This window comes from Bufo gargarizans, chromosome 2 (assembly GCF_014858855.1).
Source record: "Bufo gargarizans isolate SCDJY-AF-19 chromosome 2, ASM1485885v1, whole genome shotgun sequence".
Taxonomy (NCBI): Eukaryota; Metazoa; Chordata; class Amphibia; order Anura; family Bufonidae; genus Bufo; species Bufo gargarizans.
In genome coordinates this window covers 478,264,519-478,289,706 of record NC_058081.1, presented here as the reverse complement: position 1 = coordinate 478,289,706, position 25,188 = coordinate 478,264,519, and the positions used below count along the sequence as shown (strand labels likewise).

General features: G+C 44.2%; 1 protein-coding gene across 1 annotated transcript in view; it reads right to left on the bottom strand.

Moving 5' to 3' along the window:
• RNF213 (ring finger protein 213) overlaps positions 1-25,188 on the bottom strand; it is a 355,180-nt gene that overhangs the window by 69,975 nt on the left and 260,017 nt on the right. Inside the window, 1 exon segment of the mRNA XM_044281121.1 lies at positions 79-233. Coding sequence (XP_044137056.1) covers positions 79-233 — 155 coding nt within the window.

Below are 25,188 nucleotides of genomic sequence, written 5' to 3'. Positions count from 1 at the left end.
AGCATGGATTGTGGTTAAAGGGGCAGCATTAAGTGATATACAGTATTACTGACGTTCTGTACAGGAAGCTGATCCCACCTTCAGCTCTTTGGGAGAAGATATAGTCATAGACATAAGGATGAAGTCTCGCTGATAATTTAAGAACAGATCCTGCTGTTCACTTATTTCTTTGGAGGAAATGTATTTTCCTAGTGGGGTCTGTGAGAAGATATTCAAAGACTTCACTTCAGGACCTAATATAAGGAAAGTAAAAAGTAATTTAAAATGTATCAATGTTTTAAATACACCATCACATATACCACATATCTTCTGTGATTCACAAGTGCCAGGCATCCACACATATAACGCAACTCAATCTCCCAGAGAGCACAGCAGTGGCTGGCCGACCACAGAACTGTTGAGGAAACACCAGCGCCCATGAAGGAACTGAATAACTTACGTCCTGGGCCCCACAGAGACTTTTTGTAGCATGGTTGACTGCTAGGGTTATATCTTTGATAAATAGTCTTGGACTCTCTTTTTCAGCAAATGTGCACTACATACACAACGTAAACCGAAACTTAGGGTGCTTTTACAAGGGTCTATCAGGAATGGAAAAAACATTCCTAGACATTGCCCTGTGTAATCATGCCACTGATCACCCAACAAATGAGCAAGTGTTTGTTTGTCGGGCGATTGCATCTTTTAGGCAGCTCCGAAAATCTTTGTTCACCCTCCATTGAGCATGCATTAGGTTAGGTAAAAACAAGTGCTGATCGCCTTGTATATTGCCGACTGTGCTTGTATATAGACCGTGTGTTGCTTTTATTCTTGTTTACCATGAAGACTTTATGCAGTCATAATTTCAGTTACCAAGTGAGAGCTACTGTCCCCTAAATTCCATGCAACTCAGTCTATTGCTTTGAACTGCAAGTTTTGTGGATTGGATTATATTCTATAGGTCCCATACATTTCTATGGGTCCGGAAATGATGAGACAGCACACCATGTGCTGTCAGCATCCGTATGTCCACTCTGTGGCCCCGCAAAAAAAGATAAAACATGTTCTATTCTTATCCGTATTGCGGACAAGAATAAGCATTTCTGCAACAGTGCAGGACATGTGAAAAGGGAAAGAGCAGGGTGAACACGGCTGGTATAGGTGTTTTGTCGGTTTGCAGACAGCAAAACAGATATGGTCTTGTGCATGAGGCATAAGTATGTATGTACAGGTCCTTCTAAAAAAAATTAGCATATTGTGATAAAGTTCATTATTTTCTGTAATGTACTGATAAACATTCGACTTTCATATATTTTAGATTCATTACACACCAACTGAAGTAGTTCAAGCCTTTTATTGTTTTAATATTGATGATTTTGGCATACAGCTCATGAAAACCCAAATTTCCTATCTAAAAATTAGCATATTTCATCCAACCAATAAAAGATAAGTGTTTTTAATACAAAAAGTCAACCTTCAAATAATTATGTTCATTTATGCACTCAATACTTGGTCGGGAATCCTTTTGCAGAAATGAGTGCTTCAATGCGGCGTGGCATGGAGGCAATCAGCCTGTGGCACTGCTGAGGTGTTATGGAGGCCCAGGATGCTTCCATAGCGGCCTTAAGCTCATCCAGAGTGTTGGGTCTTGCGTCTCTCAACTTTCTCTTCCCAATATCCCACAGATTCTCTAGGGGGTTCAGGTCAGGAGAGTTGGCAGGCCAATTGAGCACAGTAATACCATGGTCAGTAAACCATTTACCAGTGGTTTTGGCACTGTGAGCAGGTGCCAGGTCGTGCTGAAAAATGAAATCTTCATCTCCATAAAGCTTTTCAGCAGATGGAAGCATGAAGTGCTCCAAAATCTCCTGATAGCTAGCTGCATTGACCCTGCCCTTGATAAAACACAGTGGACCAACACCAGCAGCTGACATGGCACCCCAGACCATCACTGACTGTGGGGACTTGACACTGGACTTCAGGCATTTTGGCATTTCCCTCTCCCCAGTCTTCCTCCAGACTCTGGCACCTTGATTTCCGAATGACATGCAACAGGCCAGTGCTGCTTCTCTGTAGCCCAGGTCAGGCGCTTCTGCCGCTGTTTCTGGTTCAAAAGTGGCTTGACCTGGGGAATGCGGCACCTGTAGCCCATTTCCTGCACACGCCTGTACACGGTGGCTCTGGATGTTTCTACTCCAGACTCAGTCCACTGCTTCCGCAGGTCCCCCAAGGTCTGGAGTCGGTCCTTCTCCACAATCTTCCTCAGGGTCCGGTTACCTCTTCTCGTTGTGCAGCATTTTCTGCCACACTTTTTCCTTCCCACATACTTCCCACTGAGGTGCCTTGACACAGCACTATGGGAACAGCCTATTCGTTCAGAAATTTCTTTCTGTGTCTTACCCTCTTGCTTGAGGGTGTCAATAATGGCCTTCTGGACAGCAGTCAGGTCGGCAGTCTTACCCATGATTGCGGTTTTGAGTAATGAACCAGGCTGGGAGTTTTTAAAAGCCTCAGGAATCTTTTGCAGGTGTTTAGAGTTAATTAGTTGATTCAGATGATTAGGTTAATAGCTCGTTTAGACAACCTTTTCATGATATGCAAATTTTTTTAGATAGGAATTTTGGATTTTCATGAGCTGTATGCCAAAATCATCAATATTAAAACAATAAAAGGCTTGAACTACTTCAGTTGTGTGTAATGAATCTAAAATATATGAAAGTCTAATGTTTAATAAAAATAATGAACTTTATCACAATATGCTAATTTTTACACAGTGGCTCTGGATGTTTCTACTCCAGACTCAGTCCACTGCTTCCGCAGGTCCCCCAAGGTCTGGAATCGGTCCTTCTCCACAATCTTCCTCAGGGTCCGGTCACCTCTTCTCGTTGTGCAGCGTTTTCTGCCACACTTTTTCCTTCCCACAGACTTCCCACTGAGGTGCCTTGACACAGCACTATGGGAACAGCCTATTCGTTCAGAAATTTCTTTCTGTGTCTTACCCTCTTGCTTGAGGGTGTCAATGATGGCCTTCTGGACAGCAGTCAGGTCGGCAGTCTTACCCATGATTGCGGTTTTGAGTAATGAACCAGGCTGGGAGTTTTTAAAAGCCTCAGGAATCTTTTGCAGGTGTTTAGAGTTAATTAGTTGATTCAGATGATTAGGTTAATAGCTCGTTTAGACAACCTTTTCATGATATGCAAATTTTTTTAGATAGGAATTTTGGATTTTCATGAGCTGTATGCCAAAATCATCAATATTAAAACAATAAAAGGCTTGAACTACTTCAGTTGTGTGTAATGAATCTAAAATATATGAAAGTCTAATGTTTAATAAAAATAATGAACTTTATCACAATATGCTAATTTTTTAGAAGGACCTGTATATATAGCTGTCAGTCACTGATAAAATCACCCTGTGTATAACCATCAGGGTTAGCTCTCTATGTATACACACTTACACAGAGAATGCTATCAATCACTGATAACACCTTCCCCGTATACAGCTATCAATGACTGACAGCTATGTATATACACTAACACAGAGAATGATATCAATCACTGATAACACCTCCTCCATGTACAACTATCAGTGATAAACAGTTATCTATGTATACACACACAGAGAATGCTATCAATCACTCATAACACCTCTACATGTACAAATATCCATGACTGACAACTATAAGTATACACACTTATTCAGAGAATGCTATCAATCACTGATTACTCCTCCATCGTGTACAACTACTGTATTAGTGACTGACAGCTATCTATGTATACACACTTACACAGAGATTGCTGTCAATCAGTGATAACACCTCCCCCATGTACAACTATCTGTGACTGACAGCTATCTGTGTATACACACTTACACAGAGAATGATATCAATCACTGATAACACCTCCCCATGAACAGCTATCAGTGACTGACAGCTATCTCTGTAAACACTCTTACACACAAATTGCTATTAATAACACCTCCGATTGTAGAAATATCAATGATTCACAGCTATCTCTGTATACACACTTATTCAGAGGATGCGATCGATCACTGATAACTCCTCCCCCGTGTACAACTACTGTAACAGTGATAGCTATCAATGTATACACACTTACACATAGAATGCTATCAATCACTGATAACACTTCCCCCATGTACAACTATCAGGGGCTGCAATTTTATTGTATATGCAATTTAGGCCTCATGCACACGACCGTTGTTTGCATCCATGGCCGTTGTGCCGTCTTCCGTTCTTTTTTCGCTGACCCATTGACTTTCAATGGGTCCGTGGAAAAATCGGAAAATGCACCGTTTTGCAGCCGCATCCGTGATCCGTCCGTCAAAAAAATAAGACCTGTCCTATTTTTTTGACGGACAACGGTTCACAGACCCATTCAAGTCAATGGGTCTGTGAAAAAACACGGATGCACACAAGATTGGCATCCATGTCCGTGATCCGTGGCCATAGGTTACTTTCATACAGACGGATCCGAAGATCCGTCTGCATAAAAGCTTTTTCAGAGCTGAGTTTTCACTTTGTGACAACTCAGATCCGACAGTATATTCTAACATAGAGGCGTTCCCATAGTGATGGGGACGCTTCTAGTTAGAATATACTATGAACTGTGTACATGACTGCCCCCTGCTGCCTGGCAGCACCCGATCTCTTACAGGGGGCTGTGATCCGTACAATTAACCCCTCAGGTGCCGCACCTGAAGGGGTTAATTGTGCGTATCATAGCCCCCTGTAAGAGATCCGGGACTGCCAGGCAGCAGACCCCCCTCCCTCCCCAGTTTCAATTTCATTGGTGGCCAGTGCGGCCCCCCCTCCCTACCTCTATTGTATTTATATCACTGGTGGCCAGTGCGCCCCCCGGCCCCCCCTCCATCCCTCTACTGTATTTAACTCATTGGTGGCACAGTGTGCGGCCCCCCCTCCCTCTATTGTATTTAACTCATTGGTGGGACAGTGTGCGCCCCCCCCCCTCTCCCTCTATTGTATTTAACTCATTGGTGGCACAGTGTGCGGCCTCCCCCCGATCATTGGTGGCAGCGGAGAAGCATCATACTTACCTGCTGGCTGCTGCGCTGTCTGTGACCGGCCACAGGTCATAGCGTACTGGTTGCCATGGTTACCGATCAGAGCCCCAGCGCACTGAGCCACCAATGATATAAATACAATAGAGGGAGGGAGAGGGGGCCGCACACTGTGCCACCAATGATATAAATACAATAGAGGGAGGGAGGGGGGCGCACACTGTGCCACCAATGACTTAAATACAATAGAGGGAGGGAGGGGGGGGCCCGCACACTGTGCCACCAATGAGTTAAATGCAATAGAGATAGGGAGGGGGGGGGGCGCACACTGTGCCACCAATGAGTTAAATACAATAGAAGGAGGAAGGGGGGGGGGGCTGCACACTGTGCCACTAATGATAATACAATAGAGGGAGGGAGGGGGGGGGGGCGCACACTGGCCACCAATGATATTCAAACTGGGGAGGGAGGGGGGTCTGCCCCCTGCTGCCTGGCAGCCCCTGATCTCTTACAGGGGGATATGATACGCACAATTAACCCCTTCAGGTGCGGCACCATGGAACCATGGAACCATGGAACGCCTCTGTGTTAGAATATACTGTCGGATATGAGTTTTCATGATGTAACTCAAATCCGTTGGTATATTCTAACATAGAGGCGTTCCCATGGTGATGGGGACGCTTCAAGTTAAAATATACCATCGAATTGGAGAAAACGCCGATCCGATGGTATAAAAGGGACTCCTGACTTTACATTGAAAGTCAATGGGGACAGATCCGTTTGCAATTGCACCATATTGTGTCAACGACAAACAGATCCGTCCCCATTGACTTGCATTGTAATTCAGGACGGATCCGTTTGGCTCCGAACGGCTAGGCGGACACCAAACTTCTTTTTCATGTCCGTGGATCCTCCAAAAATCAAGTAAGACCCACGACGAAAAAACGGTCACGGATCACGGACAAACAGAACCCCGTTTTGCGGACCGTGAAAATGAGGCCTTAGAAAGATAGACTTTTGGGTACATGATAAAAGGATATCGTTGGTCGATCTGTGCACTGTGGAGGAAATTAATAAGCTTGGTGACGATATAGAGATTGAAAAGGTTTGAAAAGGTTGTGAACTCGAGAGAAGATTAAGCGGAGGAGCCACCTGAGGAATCAGTAGTTTTGTGCGAGCTTCTATTTAAAAGTATAGCGTGGACCTAATATGTTGATTAGTTTTAAACTATCAGTAACTGATGCTATCTCTGTATACGCACTTATTCAGAGAATGCTAGCAATCACTGATAACTCCTCCCCCGTGTACAACTACTGTAACAGACAGTATTCTGTATACACACAGAATGCTATTAATCACCTCCCTCAAGTACAACTAAAAGTGACTGACAGCTATCTATGAATACACACTTACACAGAGAATGCTATTAATCACGCATAACATCTCCCCTGTGTACAACTATTACTGACTGACAGCTATCTCTGTATACACACTTACACAGAGAATGTTATCAATTAATGATAACACCTTCCCTGTGTACAACTATTACTGACTGATAGCTATCTATGTATATACAATTACACAGAGAATGCTATTACTGATAACACATCATCCATGTACAACTATCAGTGACAGGCAGCTATCTATGTATAGACACTTATACTGAAAATACCAATCACTGATAACACCTCCACCGTGTACAACTATTAGTGACTGACAGCCATCTATGAATACACACTTTCACAGAAAATGCTATCAGTCACTCATAACAACTCCCCCACGTACACATATTAGTGACTGACTTTCTGTATACATCCTTACACAGAGAATATGAATCAATGATAACATCTACCCTTTGTACAACTATTACGGACCGATAGCTATCTATGTATATACACTCAAACAGAGAATGCCATCACTGATAACATCTCCCCCATGTACAACTATCAGTGACTGACAGCTATCTCTGTATACACACTTATGCAGAAAATATCAATCACTGATAATATCTCCAAAGATTAAAAAAATAAAATAAAACTACACAATTGTTATTGCCTATAAAATGATCATGATACCAATCCAGCGTGAACGCTGTGAAAAAAATTAAAATTTTTTTTTTTGCATCACCTCCCAAAGTCATATGCATCCCAAAAATGATATCAATAAAAACTAAAGACCATCCCGCTAAAAATAAGCCCTCTTACAACTATGTTGATGAAAAAAAAAAAAAAAGTTATTTTAGGATATAAAAGTGGTAGAACATGAAAAAAACTATACAAATTTGGTGTCACCATAACCGTATCAACCCACAGAATAAATCAAATATACCACGTGGAGAACCCCATAAAAAAATTAAATAAAAAACACTGACAAAAATGCAATTTTTGCACGCTTCGCATCCTAAAAAATTTAATAAAAAGCGCTCAAAAAGCCATATAGACCCCAAAATTGTACCAATGAAAATTACAGACCGTCCTGCAAAAAAAAAAAAAAAAAGGTCTCACTTAGAGCTATATTGATGGAAAAATCTAAAAGTTATGGACAGGGCCGTCTTTACCAAGGCCCAGTTGCTCCTGGGGGGCTGAAGGCAGCTGCCTCTTGAGCCCTGCTAGCCACTGCCTCGGGTGTCAGGCTGTCAGCTACACAGGGGGTGCTGCCATGCCTGCCGGCACTGAGTCCAGGCATCGTACTGTGTTAGAGCTGTGATCTAGGACCTTAGATGACATCATCACCATGTGACCAGTAACCTAGCAATATTACTGGTCACATGGCTATGAGGTCATCACAGGTCCTAACAGAAGTGTTGCAGAAGTTAACTGTGGAGCTTTTTTGTGTGAAGATGACATCAGAAAAAGGTGACAGAGGCTGTTATGTTAATATACTGTAAACTACTGTATAGTGGGGTGCTGTATACTGTGTGGGGGCCTGTATACTGTGGGGGGGGGGGGGTGTATACTGTGGGGAGCCTGTATACTATGTGGGGGGCTGTATACTGTGGGGGGGCCTGTATACTGCGGGGGGGCCTGTATAGTGTAGGGGGCTGTATCGTGTATAGTTTGGGGTGCTGTATACAGTGAGGTGCTATACTGTGAGGTGTTGTATACTGTGGGGTGCTGTATACTGTGGGCTGCTATATTGCTCTACTATATACTGTGGGGTACTGTATAGTGTGGGGTGCTATACTGCAGGCGGCTATACTGCATACTGTGGGGTGCACTGTAATGCTAGGGTGAGCCGAGCCCTGGTCTCCTTCCTGCAGAGTAGTGCCCACTTCCAGCCTGAGCCCAGCTGTCCAGAGCTCTGATCCTGAGCCGCTGGAGTCTTCAGAACTGAAAGTATTTACAGTCATTCACTGTACTCTACCAGATATGTGGATGTTTTGTGTGTGTGTTGTGGTGGAGGGCGTGATTGCCTGCTAAGGTGTGGGTAGGCAGGATCCAGGGGGCCCAAGTAAATTTTTGCCCAGGGTCCAATCAATATTAAAGACGGCCCTGGTTATGGATCTTCAATTCGGTGATAGAAAAAAGAAATGTTTAATAAAAAGTGATTTTATGATATAAAAATAATAGAACATGAATAAAACAATATAAATTTGGTATCTTCAGAATCGTATCGATCCACAAAATACAATATACCACATAGAGAAACCCCATAAAAAAAATTAATAACAGTAGCAGAATTGCTATATTAGCCAACTTCACCTCATAAAAATTAAATAAAAAGTCATATGTACTGAAAAATGGAACCATAAAAAAACTACAGCAAAAAATTAGCCCCCACACAGTCAACAAAAAAATAAAGTAATGGCCCTTAAAATCTATTTCAGCAAATTCAGTTAGAAAATGCAGATGCCGCTCCTTTCCTTTGGGCTTTTTGGTGACTTTTTCTTCAAAAAAATATACATTTTTTGTAACAGCCATATGTTTTTAAATATTATGAAACGCCTCTGAGGTAAAAGTGGTCAGTAAACCCCTCAATGAGTTATTTGAGGGGTGTAGTTTCCAAAATGGAGTCACTTTCGCAGGGTTTCTAATATAGGGGTGCCTTAGTGTGACTTCAAACATGATACAACACCCAAAAGCCATTCCAGCAAAATCTGCTCTCCAAAAACCATATGTTGCTCCTTTCCTTCTGAACCTTGCAGTGTGCCCATACAGCTGTTTACATAACATAAATAGGGTGTTTCTGTAAACTGCAGACTCAGGGTAATAAATATTGATGTTCGTTTTGCTGTTAACCCTTGCTGTGTTATAGGAAAAATTGGATTAACCCCTTCAGGACCATGCCATTTTTCACCTGAAGGACAAGGCCATTTTTTGCAAATCTGACATGTGTCACTTTATGTGGTGATAACTTTAAAACGCTTTTACTTATCCAAGCTATTCTGAGATTGTTTTCTAGTCACATATTGTACTTCATGACAGTGGTATGTTTGAGTCAAAATATTTCATTTCAAAAAAAAAATACCAAATGTATTTTTTGAAAAATTCTCAATTTTCTAAATTTCAATTTCTCCGCTTTTAAAACAGAAAGTGATACCTCTTAAAATAGTTCTTACTTTACATTTCCCATATGTCAACTTCATGCTTGGGGTTAGGTCATTTGGTATTTTTATAAAGCAGGTTGGTACGGACGCGGCGATACCTAATATGTCTTTTTTATGATTTTTTTTTGTGTCTCCATGGTCTAAAAGCCATAGGTTTTTTATTTTTGGGCCGATTGTAGGGGCTCATTTTTTGCGGGATGAGGAGACGGTTAGATTGGCACTATTTTGGGCATACCTCTTTTTGGTCGCTTGGTGTTGCATATTTAGTTATGTAAGGTAACAAAACAAAGTTTTTTTTAGCACCGTGTTCACCTGAGGGGTTAGGTCATGTGATATTTTTATAGAGCCGGTCGTTAAAGGGGTATTCCCATCTCAGTGATCATAGTTTAATTTAATAAATATGTCCCACTGAGCATTTTTGTAAATATATCTTTTTAAAATTTTCCCAGCGGTCCCCTAAAATTTGTTGCCTCCTACCTCATTGTATAGTTGCAAGAAAAAGTATGTGAACCAGCTGAAGCTCAACAGAAGATGGATGTTGCAACAGGACAACGACCCAAAGCATAGAAGTAAATCAACAACAGAATGCCTTAAACAGAAGAAAATACACCTTCTGGAGTGGCCGAGTCAGAGTCCTGACCTCAACCCAATTGAGATGCTGTGGCATGACCTCAAGAAAGCGATTCACACCAGACATCTCAAGAATATTGCTGAACTGAAACAGTTCTGTAAAGAGGAATGGTCAAGAATTACTCCTGACCGTTGTGCACGTCTGATCTGCAATTACAGGAAACCTTTGGTTGAAGTTATTACTGCCAAAGGAGGTTCAACCAGTTATTAAATCTAAAGGTTCACATACTTTTTCCACCTGCACTGTGAATATTTACATGGTGTGTTCAATAAAAACATGGTAACATTTAATTATGTGTGTGTTATTAGTTTAACCACTTCAGCCCCGCTAGGTGAAACCCCCTTCATGACCAGGCCACTTTTTACACTTCGGCACTACACTCCTTTCACCGTTTATCGCTCGGTCATGCAACTTACCACCCAAATGAATTTTACCTCCTTTTCTTCTCACTAATGGAGCTTTCATTTGGTGGTATTTTATTGCTGCTGACATTTTTACTTTTTTTGTTATTAATCAAAATGTAACGATTTTTTTGCAAAAAAATGACATTTTTCACTTTCAGCTGTGAAATTTTGCAAAAAAAACGACATCCATATATAAATTTTTCGCTAAATTTATAGTTCTACATGTCTTTGATAAAAAAAAAATGTTTGGGCAAAAAAAAAAAAATGGTTTGGGTAAAAGTTATAGCATTTACAAACTATGGTACAAAAATGTGAATTTCCGCTTTTTGAAACGGCTCTGATTTTCTGAGCACCTGTCATGTTTCCTGAGATTCTACAATGCCCAAACAGTATAACTACCCCACAAATGACCCCATTTCGGAAAGTAGACACCCTAAGGTATTCGCTGATGGGCATAGTGAGTTCATAGAACTTTTCATTTTTTGTCACAAGTTAGCGGAAAATTATGATGATTTTTTTTTTTTTTTTTTTTTCTTACAAAGTCTCATATTCCACTAACTTGCGACAAAAAATAAAAAATTCTAGGAACTCACCATGCCCCTCACAGAATACCTTGGGGTGTCTTCTTTCCAAAATGGGGTCACTTGTGGCGTAGTTATACTGCCCTGGCAATTTAGGGGCCCAAATGTGTGAGAAGAACTTTGCAATCAAAATGTGTAAGAAATGACCGGTGAAATCCGAAAGGTGCACTTTGGAATATGCGCCCCTTTGCCCACCTTGGCAGCAAAAAAGTGTCACACATGTGGTATCGCCGTACTCAGGAGAAGTTGGGGAATGTGTTTTGGGGTGTCATTTTACATATACCCATGCTGGGTGAGAGAAATATCTTGGCAAACGACAACTTTTCCCATTTTTTTTAGACAAAGTTGGCATTTGACCAAGATATTTTTCTCACCCAGCATGGGTATATGTAAAATGACACCCCAAAACACATTCCCCAACTTCTCCTGAGTACGACAATACCAGATGTGTGACACTTTTTTGCTGCCAAGGTGGGCAAAGGGGCACATATTCCAAAGTGCACCTTTCGGATTTTGCAGGGCATTTTTTACACATTTTGATTGCAAGGTACTTCTCACACATTTGGGCCCCTAAATTGCCAGGGCAGTATAACTACGCCACAAGTGACCCCATTTTGGAAAGAAGACACCCTAAGGTATTCCGTGAGGGGCACTGCGAGTTCCTAGAATTTTTTATTTTTTGTCACAAGTTAGCAGAAAATGATGATTTTTTTTTTTTTTCTCTTTTTTCCTTACAAAGTCTCATATTCCACTAACTTGCGACAAAAAATAAAAAATTCTAGGAACTCGCCATGCCCCTCACGGAATACCTTGGGGTGTCTTCTTTCCAAAATGGGGTCACTTGTGGCGTAGTTATACTGCCCTGGCAATTTAGGGGCACATATGTGTGAGAAGTACTTTGCAATCAAAATCTGTAAAAAATGACCGGTGAAATCCGAAAGGTGCACTTTGGAATATGCGCCCCTTTGCCCACCTTGGCATCAAAAAAGTGTGACACATCTGGTATCGCCGTACTCAGGAGAAGTTGGGGAATGTGTTTTGGGGTGTCATTTTACATATACCCATGCTGGGTGAGAGAAATATCTTGGCAAACAACAACTTTTCCCATTTTTTTATACAAAGTTGGCATTTGACCAAGATATTTATCTCACCCAGCATGGGTATATGTAAAATGACACCCCAAAACACATTCCCCAACTTCTCCTGAGTACGGCGATACCAGATTTGTCACACTTTTTTGCAGCCTAGATGCGCAAAGGGGCCCAAATTCCTTTTAGGAGGGCATTTTTAGACATTTGGATCCCAGACTTCTTCTCACGCTTTAGGGCCCCTAAAAAGCCAGGGCAGTATAAATACCCCACATGTGACCCCACTTTGGAAAGAAGACACCCCAAGGTATCCAATGAGGGGCCTGGCAAGTTCAAAGAAATTTTTTTTTTTTTCGCATAAGTTAGCGGAAATTGATTTTTTTTTTGTTTTTTCTCACAAAGTCTCACTTTCCGCTAACTTAGGACAAAAATTTCAATCTTTCATGGACTCAATATGCCCCTCAGCAAATACCTTGGGGTGTCTTCTTTCCAAAATGGGGTCAGTTGTGGGGTGTTTGTACTGCCCTGGCATTTGAGGGTCTCCGCAATCATTACATGTATGGCCAGCATTAGGAGTTTCTGCTATTCTCCTTATATTGAGCATACAGGTAATGAGATTTTTTTTTCCGTTCAGCCTCTGGGCTGAAAGAAAAAAATGAACGGCACAGATTTCTTCATTCGCATCGATCAATGTGGATGAAAAAATCTCTGCCAAAAAAAAAAAAATGGAGGGGGAAAGGCGTCTGCCAGGACATAGGAGCTCCGCCCTACATCCATACCCACTTAGCTCGTATGCCCTGGCAAACCAGATTTCTCCATTCGCATCAATCGATGTGGATGAATAAATCATTGCCGGGATTTTTTTTTTTATATATATATATATACATACAAAGTGCTTGCCAAAGCATAGGAACGCCGCCTCCTCCTCAGCTCGTATGCCTCGGCAAACGTATCTGTCACTGCAGAGGAGAAAATCCCGTCTTGCAGCGCCGCATACACCGACTTGCGTGTAATCTGACAGCAGCGCAATGCTTCTGTCAGAATGCACATCGGTGCTGCAGCTAGTAGATCGGTTGGTCCACCTGGAAGGTAAAAAGACAAAAAAAAAAAAAAAGAAAAAAACAGGCCACAACGCAATAATTTTATTAACTTTGGAACAGAACATGTAACTTTAACTTTTGGAACTAAACATTAACCTGTTTGCTTACCTGTTTTTTTTTTTTTTTTTTTACCTTTATAGAACAAACCTCTCCTTCCCCATGGGTCAATGTGCAAAGCGCAAATCGCCCAAAGATGTGGCGAAGTGCGTTATGCACTTTGTCCCATGTGAAAGGAGACGTTTGCAGCAGCAGTGAGTGAATGGGCCCTAATAGCCCTGTGTGCCTGTCCTGGTGAGATGATCCCTATGCTAATAGTGTACCTGTGAGTGGTACTTCCGGAAACACTCTCCAAAGCATAGGGCAGGGTGGTCCGGACAGTCAGGACAGAAATAGCGGGTGTCACGCCTTATTCCACTCCTGCTACAGACACGACATCTTTTTCGGGGTGACGGTTGGGTTGAGGTACCAGGAACGACATTGGGGAAATGTCGCTCGTGTAGACGGCTAACTACACTGGTGGTTGGGGCCACGGAACCTCCTGGATACAGGAGGTTCTCAATGATCTCTTCCTGAAATTTGAGGAAGGATCCAGTTCTCCCAGCCTTACTGTAGAGAACAAAACTATTGTACAGAGCCAATTGAATTAAATATACAGACACCTTCTTATACCAGCGTCTGGTGCGTCGGGAAACTAAATACGAAGACAACATCTGGTCATTGAAGTCGACCCCTCCCATGTGGAGGTTATAGTCGTGGACTGAGAGGGGCTTTTCAATGACACGGGTTGCTCGCTCAATTTGTATTGTCGTGTCTGCGTGAATGGAGGAGAGCATGTAAACGTCACGCTTGTCTCTCCATTTCACCGCGAGCAGTTCTTCGTTACACAGTGCGGCCCTCTGCCCCCTTGCAAGACGGGTGGTAACGAGCCGTTGGGGGAAGCCCGCGCGACTAGTTCGCGCGGTACCACAGGCGCCAATCCGTTCTAGAAACAAATGCCTAAAGAGGGCCACACTTGTGTAAAAATTGTCCACATAAAGATGGTACCCCTTGCCGAATAAGGGTGACACCAAGTCCCAAACTGTCTTCCCACTGCTCCCCAGGTAGTCAGGGCAACCGACCGGCTCCAGGGTCTGATCTTTTCCCTCATAGACCCGAAATTTGTGGGTATAGCCTGTGGCCCTTTCACAGAGCTTATACAATTTGACCCCATACCGGGCGCGCTTGCTTGGGATGTATTGCTTGAAGCCAAGGCGCCCGGTAAAATGTATCAGGGACTCGTCTATGCAGATGTTTTGCTCTGGGGTATAAATATCTGCAAATTTCTGGTTGAAATGGTCTATGAGGGGCCGAATTTTGTGGAGCCGGTCAAAAGCAGGGTGGCCCCTGGGACGGGAGGCGGTGTTGTCACTAAAGTGCAGGAACCGCAGGATGGCCTCAAAACGTGCCCTGGACATGGCAGCAGAGAACATGGGCATGTGATGAATCGGGTTCGTGGACCAATATGACCGCAATTCATGTTTTTTTGTCAGGCCCATGTTGAGGAGGAGGCCCAGAAAAGTTTTAAGTTCGGAAACTTGGACTGGTTTCCACCGGAAAGGCTGGGCATAAAAGCTTCCCGGGTTAGCGGTGATAAATTGTGTGGCATACCTGTTTGTTTCGGCCACAACTATGTCTAAAAGCTCCGCAGTCAAGAACAGCTCAAAAAATCCCAGGGCCGAACCGATCTGAGCCGTCTCAACTCGAACTCCAGACTGGGCAGTGAAAGGGAAAACTACAGGTGCGGCTGAAGTTGGGGACTGCCAATCAGGGTTTGCCAGCACCTCTGGGATTCTAGGGGCTCTACGGGCACGTCTTTGCGGTGGCTGCGACGGGGTCACTACTGCACGTGCCACTGTACCAGCTTCAACTGCCCTTCTGGTGCTCGCTACTTCACCAGGTTGTACGGCAGTGCTGGTACTAGGTCCAGGGAGGGCTGGGCTGCTGGTGTATGCCTCACCACGTAATCCGACAGCACCAGCCCCACTCTGCTGCTCTTGAAGCGGATCCTGCGCAACCTGCGGTCTAGCGACACGGGGCCGGGTACGCCTGGTGCTATCAGGGACCTCAGCCTCCTCGTCCGAACTTTGGGTCAGAGAGCCACTGCTTTCTACAGGTTCGTATTCTGACCCGCTGGATTCATCAGATGAGGGTTCCCACTCCTCATCCGACTGGGTCAGAAGCCTGTAGGCCTCTTCAGAAGAATACCCCCTGTTTGACATGTGGGCAACTAAATTTAGGGGTATTCCCTGAGACTACCCAAGAAAAAAAAAGCAAGCCTGTCTTACAAAGGGGAGGCTAGCGAAGTACCGGAGGCCGCTGCGGTTGATAAAAAATATCAAAACTGATTTTTTTATCGCCGCAGTGCGTGTAAAGTGAATGTGCAGTGATCAAAAAAACATTTTTTTTTTGTCACTGCGGTGGGGCGGGTGTGGGCGAACGCATGTGTGGGCGACCGATCAGGCCTGATCGGGCAAACACTGCGTTTTGGGTGGAGGGCGAGCTAAAGTGACACTAGTACTATTATAGATCTGACCGTGATCAGTTTTGATCACTTTCAGATACTATAAAAGTACAAATGCTGATTAGCGATACGCTAATCAGCGAATAACGGACTGCGGTGCGGTGGGCTGGGCGCTAACTGATCGCTAACTACCTAACCAAGGGACCTAAACTATACCTAAAACCTAACGGTCAATAACAGTGAAAAAAAAAAGTGACAGTTTGCACTGATCACTTTTTTCTTTTCACTTGTGATTGACAGGGGGTGATCAAAGAGGTGATCAAAGGGTTAATTGGGGTTCAGGGGGGTGATCAGGGGCTATAGTGTAGTGTTGGTGTACTCACTGTGAAGCCTGCTCCTCTGCTGGATCCAACCGACGAAAAGAACCAGCAGAGGAGCAGGCAGCCATATAACAGATCATATTTACAAATATGATCTGCTATCTGGCACTTTGATTGGATTTTTTAAAAATCAGCAACCTGCCAGCCACGATCATTGGCTGGCAGGTTGCTGACGAAATGGTCCTGAAAGAAATGCCGGCGCGAACTGCGCACACGCGGGCGCATACTCGCGTCATCTCGCGTCTCGCGAGATGACGCGTATATGCGTGACTGTGCGCAGCCCTGCCACCTCCGGAACGCACATGTGCGTTAGGCGGTCCGGAGGTGGTTAAGCAGACTGTGATTGTCTATTGTTGTGACTTAGATGAAGATCAGATCACATTTTATGACCAATTTGTGCAGAAATCCATATCATTCCAAAGGGTTCACATACTTTCTTGCAACTGTATATGTTTGGTATCCCATGGATACGGCCACCTCTTGGCCGCCGCATCCATGGGCCACGCTTGCGCAGCAGTAACAGCTCCATCCAGTGCCCGGCCTCTTCATGTTATCGCGAACGAGCACAGCTCCGGGCGGCCCGCGCATGCGCTGTTTATTCTTTTGTCCGTGTCTAAAGCAGAGCCGCGCATGTGGGGCTCAATTTTAGGAGCGGCGCAAAAGAATATAGATCTGCGCATGTGCGACCGCCCGAAGACTTCTGAAACTACAAAGGAGCGTGAGGACGTGTCGGAGAAGGATCAGAGGACCGGAAGACAAATATGGAGTGGATTGAACAAAGGGGCCACATTTATGGAATTGAGTGACGATTCCCCAGCGGGGGGGGCCTCACAGACACTGCAGGCTGCTGATGACTCATACAATCCACATAAACCAGCATGCAAGGACTGAGCTCTGAGTGATGTCATAAGGAGGCGTGGCAGGCCTTCACTCAACCTTCCTAAGCCGCCCAGCCTTAGCAGCAGGAAACCAGGAAGTGAATGGCAGAGCAGGCTGCAGGTCAGGATGAAGTAGCAAGATGGGAATACCTCTTTAAGGATGCGGCAATACCAAATACATCTGTTTTTCTATTTTTTATTCAATTTTTGTGTGTTTTATTTTGGGAAAGGGGCTTTTTTTTTACTTGAAACTTTGTTAATTATGGAAAACAATGTTTTTTTACTTTTTATTATTGTCCCACTTTGGGACTTCAACTTCTGGGGGTCTGATACCCTTTACAATACTTCTGTATTGTAATGCATTAGCTGTAAGTGTATTAAACACTGTAATACACTTACAGCTTCCTGCCTATGAGATCCAGGGGGCTGGATCTCACAGGCTCTCACAGAAGGCAGCCACGATGCCTAAGGACCCGATGGCCACCCTGGACCCAGCAGGATACCGCATGTGCCATGGTCAACTCTGTGTAAGGGTTAATGCATCGGCAATGCCGGCGTATACAGCAGGGGTCCAGCTATCAGTGACTGCTGGACCCCTGTAGCGGATCGTGCAGGCGCAGCACCTGCACGATCAGCCTACCGTACATGTATGGCGCTAGTCCTTAAGTCATGTCTAACCGCGCCGTATTTGAAATCTGCACAAAAACTGAAAATTTTTAATTTTCCTTTTAATTCTTTTGGAACACCTAAAGGGCTAACATAGTTTGAAAAAAACAGTTTTGAGTAATTTAAGGGGTGTAGTTTCTAAAATGGGGTTATTTATGGGTGGTTTCTATTATGTAAGGACCTCAAAGTGACTTCAGAACTGATTTGGTCCTTGAAAAAGCCTTTTAAAGTCCTAAAAAAAAAAAAATGTAATTTTCAAAATGATGCCAGCATAAACTAGACTTACAGGGAATCTTAAGTAAAAACTATCTAATGAGGTATCACTATCTGCTTTTAATGCATAGGAATTAAAATTTAGAAAATTACACTTTTTCCCAAATTTTCTGTAAATTTTGGATTTTTTGTAATATAAAAGGTAAAACTTTTTGACCCAAATTTACCCATAACATCAAGTACGAGATGTCACAAGAAAACAATCTCAGAATGGCTTGGATAAATAAAAGCATTCCAAAGTTATCCCCACATAAAGTGACACATCAGATTTGCAAAATTAACCACTACAGGACCGCCGTACCCAGGATTGCGTCTTTGCGGCGGCCCTGTTATTCCAAGTGGACGTGCCAGGGCATCATCTTGCGAGACGCGAGATTTCGGGCAAAGCCGGCCCGCGTATGCGAAATCGCAGGCAGGCAAAAGTTAAAGCACAATTTCGTTATCAGCCTGCCAGCCAATGACCATTGCTGGCAGGCTGATTTTCAAAAAATCGAATCAGAAGCCAGTTAACACTTTATATTTATAAATATAAGGTATTAAATGGCTTCTCTTCTCCTCTGCTGGTCCGTTTCGTCGGTTGGTTCCAGCAGAGGAGCACAGTTCACCGTTTGTACACCCAACACTACACTTAGCCCCCAGATCACCCTTCATCACACCAATTAACCCCTTGATTGCCCCTGTCAATGACCTAGTGAAAGGGAAAAAAGTGATCAGTGTAAACTGTCACTTTTTTTTCCCACTGGTATTGACTGATAGTTTTAGGATAGTTTAGGCTCCTTAGTTAGGTAGTTAGCGATCGTTTAGCGCCCCCAGTCTACCGCACCGCAGTCACTGATTCGCTGATTAGCGTATCGCTAATCAGCATTTGTATTTTTATAGTATCTGTAAGTGATCAGAACTGATCACAGTCAGACCTATAATAGTATTAGTGTTAATTTAGTTCGCCCTCCACCCAAAACACAGTGTTTGCCCGATCAGGCCTGATTGGTCGCCCACACGTGCGTTCACCCACGCCCGCCCCGCCACAGTGACAAAAATTATTATATTTTTTTATCACTGCACAAGCGCTGCGGTGATAAAAAAAAAATCAGTTTTGATATTTTTTATCAATCGCAGCGGCCTCCAATACTTCGCTAGCCTCCCATTTGTAAGACAGGCTTGCTTTTTTTCTTGGGTAGTCTCAGGGAATACCCCTAAATTTAGTTGACCAAATGGAAAACAAGGGGTATTCTTCTAAAGAGGCCTACAGGCTTCTGACCCAGTCGGATGAGGAATGGGAACCCTCATCTGACGAATCCAGCGGATCAGAATATGAACCTGTAGAAAGCAGTGGCAGTCTGACCCAAAGTGCGGACGAGGAGGTTGAGGTCCCTGATACCACCAGGCTTACCCGGCCCAGTGTTGCTAGACCACAGGTTGCGCAGGATCCGCTTCAAGGGCAGCAGAGTGGGGCTGGCGCTGTCGGATTACGCGGTGAGGCATACACCAGCAGCGCAGCCCATCCTGGACCTAGTACCAGCACTGCCGTACAACATGGTAAAGTGGCGAGCACCAGAAGGGCAGTTGAAGCTGGTACGGTGGCACGTGCATTAGTTCCCCCATCACAGCCACCGAACAGACAGGCCCGTAGAGCCCCTAGAGTCCCTGAGGTGTTGGCAAACCCTGATTGGCAGCCCCCAACTTCAGCCGCACCATTAGTTCCCCCTTTCACCGCCCAGTGTGGAGTTTGGGTTGAGACAGTTCAGATCGGTTCGACACTTTTTTTTTTAGCTGTTCTTGACTGCGGAGCTCTTGGACTTACAGTCATGTGAAAAAATTAGGACACCCTTTGAAAGCATGTGGTTTTTTGTAACATTTTTAATAAAAGGTTATTTCATCTCCGTTTCAACAATACAGAGAGATTAAAGTAATCCAACTAAACAAAGAAAACTGAAGAAAAGTCTTTTCAAGATCTTCTGTAAATGTCATTCTACAAAAATGCCTATTCTAACTGAGGAAAAAGATAGGACACCCTCACATGTATTCCCTCTTAAATTGGCTCAGATCTCACACAGGTATATCACACCAGGTGCACATAATTAGTAGATCGTTACTCTGCATGTTGAATGAGGCTTGCCCTATTTAAACCTCAGACATTTAGTTTGGTGTGCTCCTGACTGTTGAAGTGAGAGTGAGCACCATGGTGAGAGCAAAAGAGCTGTCAGAGGACTTCAGAAAAAAGATTGTAGCAGCCTATGAGTCTGGGAAGGGATTTAAAAAGATCTCAAAAGATTTTGAAATCAGCCATTCCACTGTCCGGAAGATAGTCTACAAGTGGAGGGCTTTCAAAACAACTGCCAACATGCCCAGGACTGGTCGCCCCAGCAAGTTCACCCCAAGAGCAGACCGCAAGATGCTAAAAGAGGTCTCCAAAAACCCTAAAGTGTCATCTCGAGAACTACAGCAGGCTCTGGCTACTGTTGATGTAGAAGTACATGCCTCTACAATCAGAAAGAGACTGTACAAGTTTAACTTGCATGGGAGGTGTGCAAGGAGGAAACCTTTGCTTTCCAAGAGAAACATCGAGGCCAGACTGACATTTGCCAGAGATAAAGTTGACAAAGACCAGGACTTCTGGAATAATGTTCTTTGGACAGATGAGTCCAAAATTGAATTATTTGGACACAACAGCAGAGGACATGTTTGGCGTAAACCAAACACAGCATTCCAAGAAAAGAACCTCATACCAACTGTGAAGCATGGAGGTGGAAGTGTCATGGTTTGGGGCTGCTTTGCTGCAGCAGGACCTGGTCAGCTCACCATCATAGAATCCACGATGAATTCTACTGTGTATCAGAAGGTGCTTGAAGAACATGTGAGACCATCAGTTAGAAAATTAAAGCTGAAGCGGAACTGGACCATGCAACATGACAATGACCCAAAACATACTAGTAAATCAACCAAAGATTGGCTGAAAAAGAAGAAATGGAGAGTCCTGGAATGGCCAAGTCAAAGTCCAGATTTGAATCCCATTGAGATGCTGTGGGGTGACTTGAAAAGGGCTGTACGTGCAAGAAACCCCTCAAACATCTCACAGCTGAAAAAGTTCTGCATTGAGGAGTGGGGTAAAATTTCCTCAGACCGATGTCGAAGACTGGTAGATGGCTACAAGAACCGTCTCACTGCAGTTATTTCAGCCAAAGGAGGTAACACTCGCTATTAGGGGCAAGGGTGTCCTATATTTTTCCTCAGTTAGAATAGGCATTTTTGTAGAATGACATTTACAGAAGATCTTGAAAAGACTTTTCTTCAGTTTTCTTTGTTTAGTTGGATTACTTTAATCTCTCTGTATTGTTGAAACGGAGATGAAATAACCTTTTATTAAAAATGTTACAAAAAACCACATGCTTTCAAAGGGTGTCCTAATTTTTTCACATGACTGTAGTTGTGGCAGAAACAAACCGATATGCCACTGAATTTATAGCCGTGAACCCGGGAAGCTATTATGCCCAGTCTTTCCGGTGGAAACCCGTCCAAGTTTCCGAATTTTACATTTTTCTGGGCCTTCTCCTCAACATGGGCTTAACCAAAAAGCATGAATTGCGGTCATATTGGTCCACAAACCCAATTCATCACATACCCATATTCTCTGCTGCCATGTCCAGGACACGATTTGAGACCATCCTGCGTTTCCTGCACTTTAGCGACAACAGCACCTCCCGTCCCAGAGGCCACCCAGCTTTTGACCGGCTCCACAAAATTCGGCCCCTCATAGACCACTTCAACAACAAATTTGCAGATTTGTATACCCCTGAGCAAAACATCTGCGTAGACGAGTCCCTTATACATTTTACCAGGCGCATTGGCTTCAAACAATACATCCCAAGCAAGCACGCCTGGTATGGGGTCAAATTGTATAAGCTCTGTGAAAGGGCCACAGGCTATACCCACAAATTTCAAATCTAAAAGGGCAAAGATCAGACCCTGGAGCCGGTCAGTTGCCCTGACTACCTGGGGAGCAGTGGGAAGACAGTCTGGGACTTGGTGTCACCCTTATTTGGCAAGGGGTACCATCTTTATGTGGACAATTTCTACACAAGTGTGCCCCTCTTCAGGCATTTGTTCCTAGAACAGATTGGCTGCTGTGGCACCGCGCAACCTAGTCGCCGGGGCTTCCCCCAACGGCTCGTTACCACCCGTCTTGCAAGGGGGGAGAGGGCTGCCTTGTGTAACCAAGAACTGCTCGCGGTAAAAAGGAGAGACAAGCGTGACGTTTACATGCTCTCCTCCATTCACGCAGACACGATAATCCAAATTGAACGAGCAACCAGTGTCATTGAAAAGCCCCTCTGTGTCCACGACTATAATTCGCTCATGGGAGGGGTGGACTTCAATGACCAGATGTTGGCTCCTTATCTACTTTCCCGCAGGACCAGGCGCTGGTATAAGAAGGTGTCTGTATATTGAATTCAATTGGCTGTATATAATAGTTTTGTTCTCTACAGTAAGGCTGGGAGAACAGGATCCTTCCTCAAATTTCAGGAAGAGATCATCGAGAACCTCCTGGCCTTACTTCCGTGGCCCCATCCACCAGTGTAGTGAGCCGTCTACACGAGCGACATTTCCCCAGTGTCGTTGCTGGTACCTCAAACTGACCGCCACCCCGAAAAAAATGTCATATCTGTAGCAGGAGTGGAATAAGGCTTGACACCCGCTATTTCTGTCCTGACCACCCTGCCCTATGCTTAGGGGAGTGTTTCCAGAAGTACCACACACAGGTACACTTAGCATAGGGATTGCATCTCACAGGACAGGCACACAGGGCTATTAGGGCCCATTCACACAGAGCTGCTGCAAACCTCTCCTTTAACCTGGGACAAAGTGCATAATGTACTTCGCCACATCTTTGGGCGATTTGCGCTTTGCACATTGTCCCATGGGGAAGGAGAGATTTGTCCTATAAAGGTAAAAAAACAAAAAAAAAAAAAAATCACTGGTAAGCAAAAAAGTTAACGTTCTGTTCAAAAAGTTAAATAAAGTTAATATGTTCCGTTCAAATGTTATTATAAAGTTAATAAATTGATTTCGTTGCGGCCTGTTTTTTTTTTTTTTTACCTTCCAGGTGGACCAACCGATCGACTAGCTGCAGCACTGATGTGCATTCTGACAGAAGCATTGCGCTGCTGTCAGATTACACAAAAGTCGGTGTATGCGGCGCTGCAAGACGAGATTTCTCCTCTGCAGTAAAAGATATGTTTGCCGAGGCTTATGAGCTGAGGGGGCGGCGGTGTTCATATGCTTTGGAAAACACTTTGTATATAAAAAAAATTAATAAAAAATCCCAGCAATGATTTATTCATCCACATCGATTGATGTGAATGGAGAAATCAGGGTTTGCCAGGGCATACGAGCTAAGTGGGTATGGATGTTGGGCGGAGTCCTGAAGATCCGGAGGAGGCGGCGCAGTGGCTGGACGTCCACGAGCGACAACTGAGAAGTGGGGCCCTGAATACTTGAAGGAGGCCAAGAGATTGCTTCTTATGTTTAATTTTTATTTGCATTCTGAGGTTGCTATACAGGTTGCACCAGTTAAGAAGTGTATTATGTAATGCTACCATTAGGTAGATCCTGTGGAGGGAGTTGGTAGATAAGGGAGGAAAATGTTTTTCTCAGATGTGGGGAGGATTCTCTACCTGAGGAACTGTGTTATAATCTGTTTTGATTGTTATATGCTGAGGGGCAAAGTGCTCTCGGATTGCCCTGTTTTAACGTGTGAGGTTGATACCAAAGGGATAGCGTTCCCTAGTTACAGCAAACTGGTTATGAGAGGGAGGGAGGGGGTTGGGTGGGTGGGTGGGCAGTTGGGGGGAAGGGTTATGGTCTTGAACTGTGCGCAGAGGAAGTCTGAGTGGGTTGTGAGATTCAAGTATGGTCTGAAGTTTTATCATGTCACAGGTGATTAGAGTCTTAAGTTGGAATGTGAGAGGGATGGCAGATGCACGGAAGAGACAGTGTGTTTTTCAATACTTAGGGCGGTTTCAGCCGGCTATATGTTGCCTTCAGGAAACGCATCTGACTGGAGATAATTTACACTGGATGGGTAAAAATTGGGTGATCCATGCGCTACATTCAACTCATTCCTCTCACTCTAGAGGTGTAAGCATGATTGTGCATAGTAGCATTAGGTATGAACACTTGCAGGACTGTGTGGACGCTGATGGCAGGTATGTCTGTGTGGTGTGTAAGGTGGATGGAATACAAGTGGTGCTTGTGTCCGTGTACGTGCCCCCACCATTTGCTTCCCCATTGATGAGAGAGGTTATGGACTTTGTGGCGGACTTCCCTGGGTTGCCGTGGCTACTGGTTGGGGACTTCAATTGCACGCTAGATGACTCCCTGGATAGATGTCGGGTGGACGGTGCAGGAGGTTTACCGGGGAGCAGGGCTCTCAGAAATATTATGTGTGAAGTAGGGATACATGATGTTTGGAGATTGCGTAACCCTGATAAGCTGGAATTCTCGTGTAGATCAGCCACACATCACTCGTTATCGCGTATTGATATGGCCCTTGTTAATGATGCTATGCTGCCACTGGTTAAAGATGTTATCTATCATCCTCGGTCGCTGTCTGACCACTCTCTGGTGCAGATTGACTTGTGCCTGGGGGTGCTCAGACAGGGACCTAGGCTGTGGAAATGTAATTCACATTGGCTGAATGTGTTGGACGATTTGTCTGGGATCTCTCTGGAGATTAAAGAATTTTTTGCTATTAATACAGGAACGGCTTCGATACCCGGGGTCTGGGACGCCATGAAAGCATTCCTGAGGGGAGTCTTGATGAAGGAAATTAGCAAGCACAAATCTAGGTCTAGGGAGGCGGATGTTAAGGCGCATGTCCTAGTGGTGGAGGCTGAGAGAGTGTTTAGTAGATCCCCCACCCTGATTAACAGTGAGGCGCTGGCGGTAGCCCAGGAGCAGCTGAGGTGTCATTTAGTGCAGGCCGCAGAGAGAAAGAGGAGTTTTTATCGTCAGAGGTCCTTTGAAGAGGGTGAGAGGGTGGGACATCTGTTGTCGGTGGTTTCCCAGGCCCAGAGAGGCTCCTCATGTATTCAGGAATTTAAAGATAACTTGGGGAACAGTAGGCAG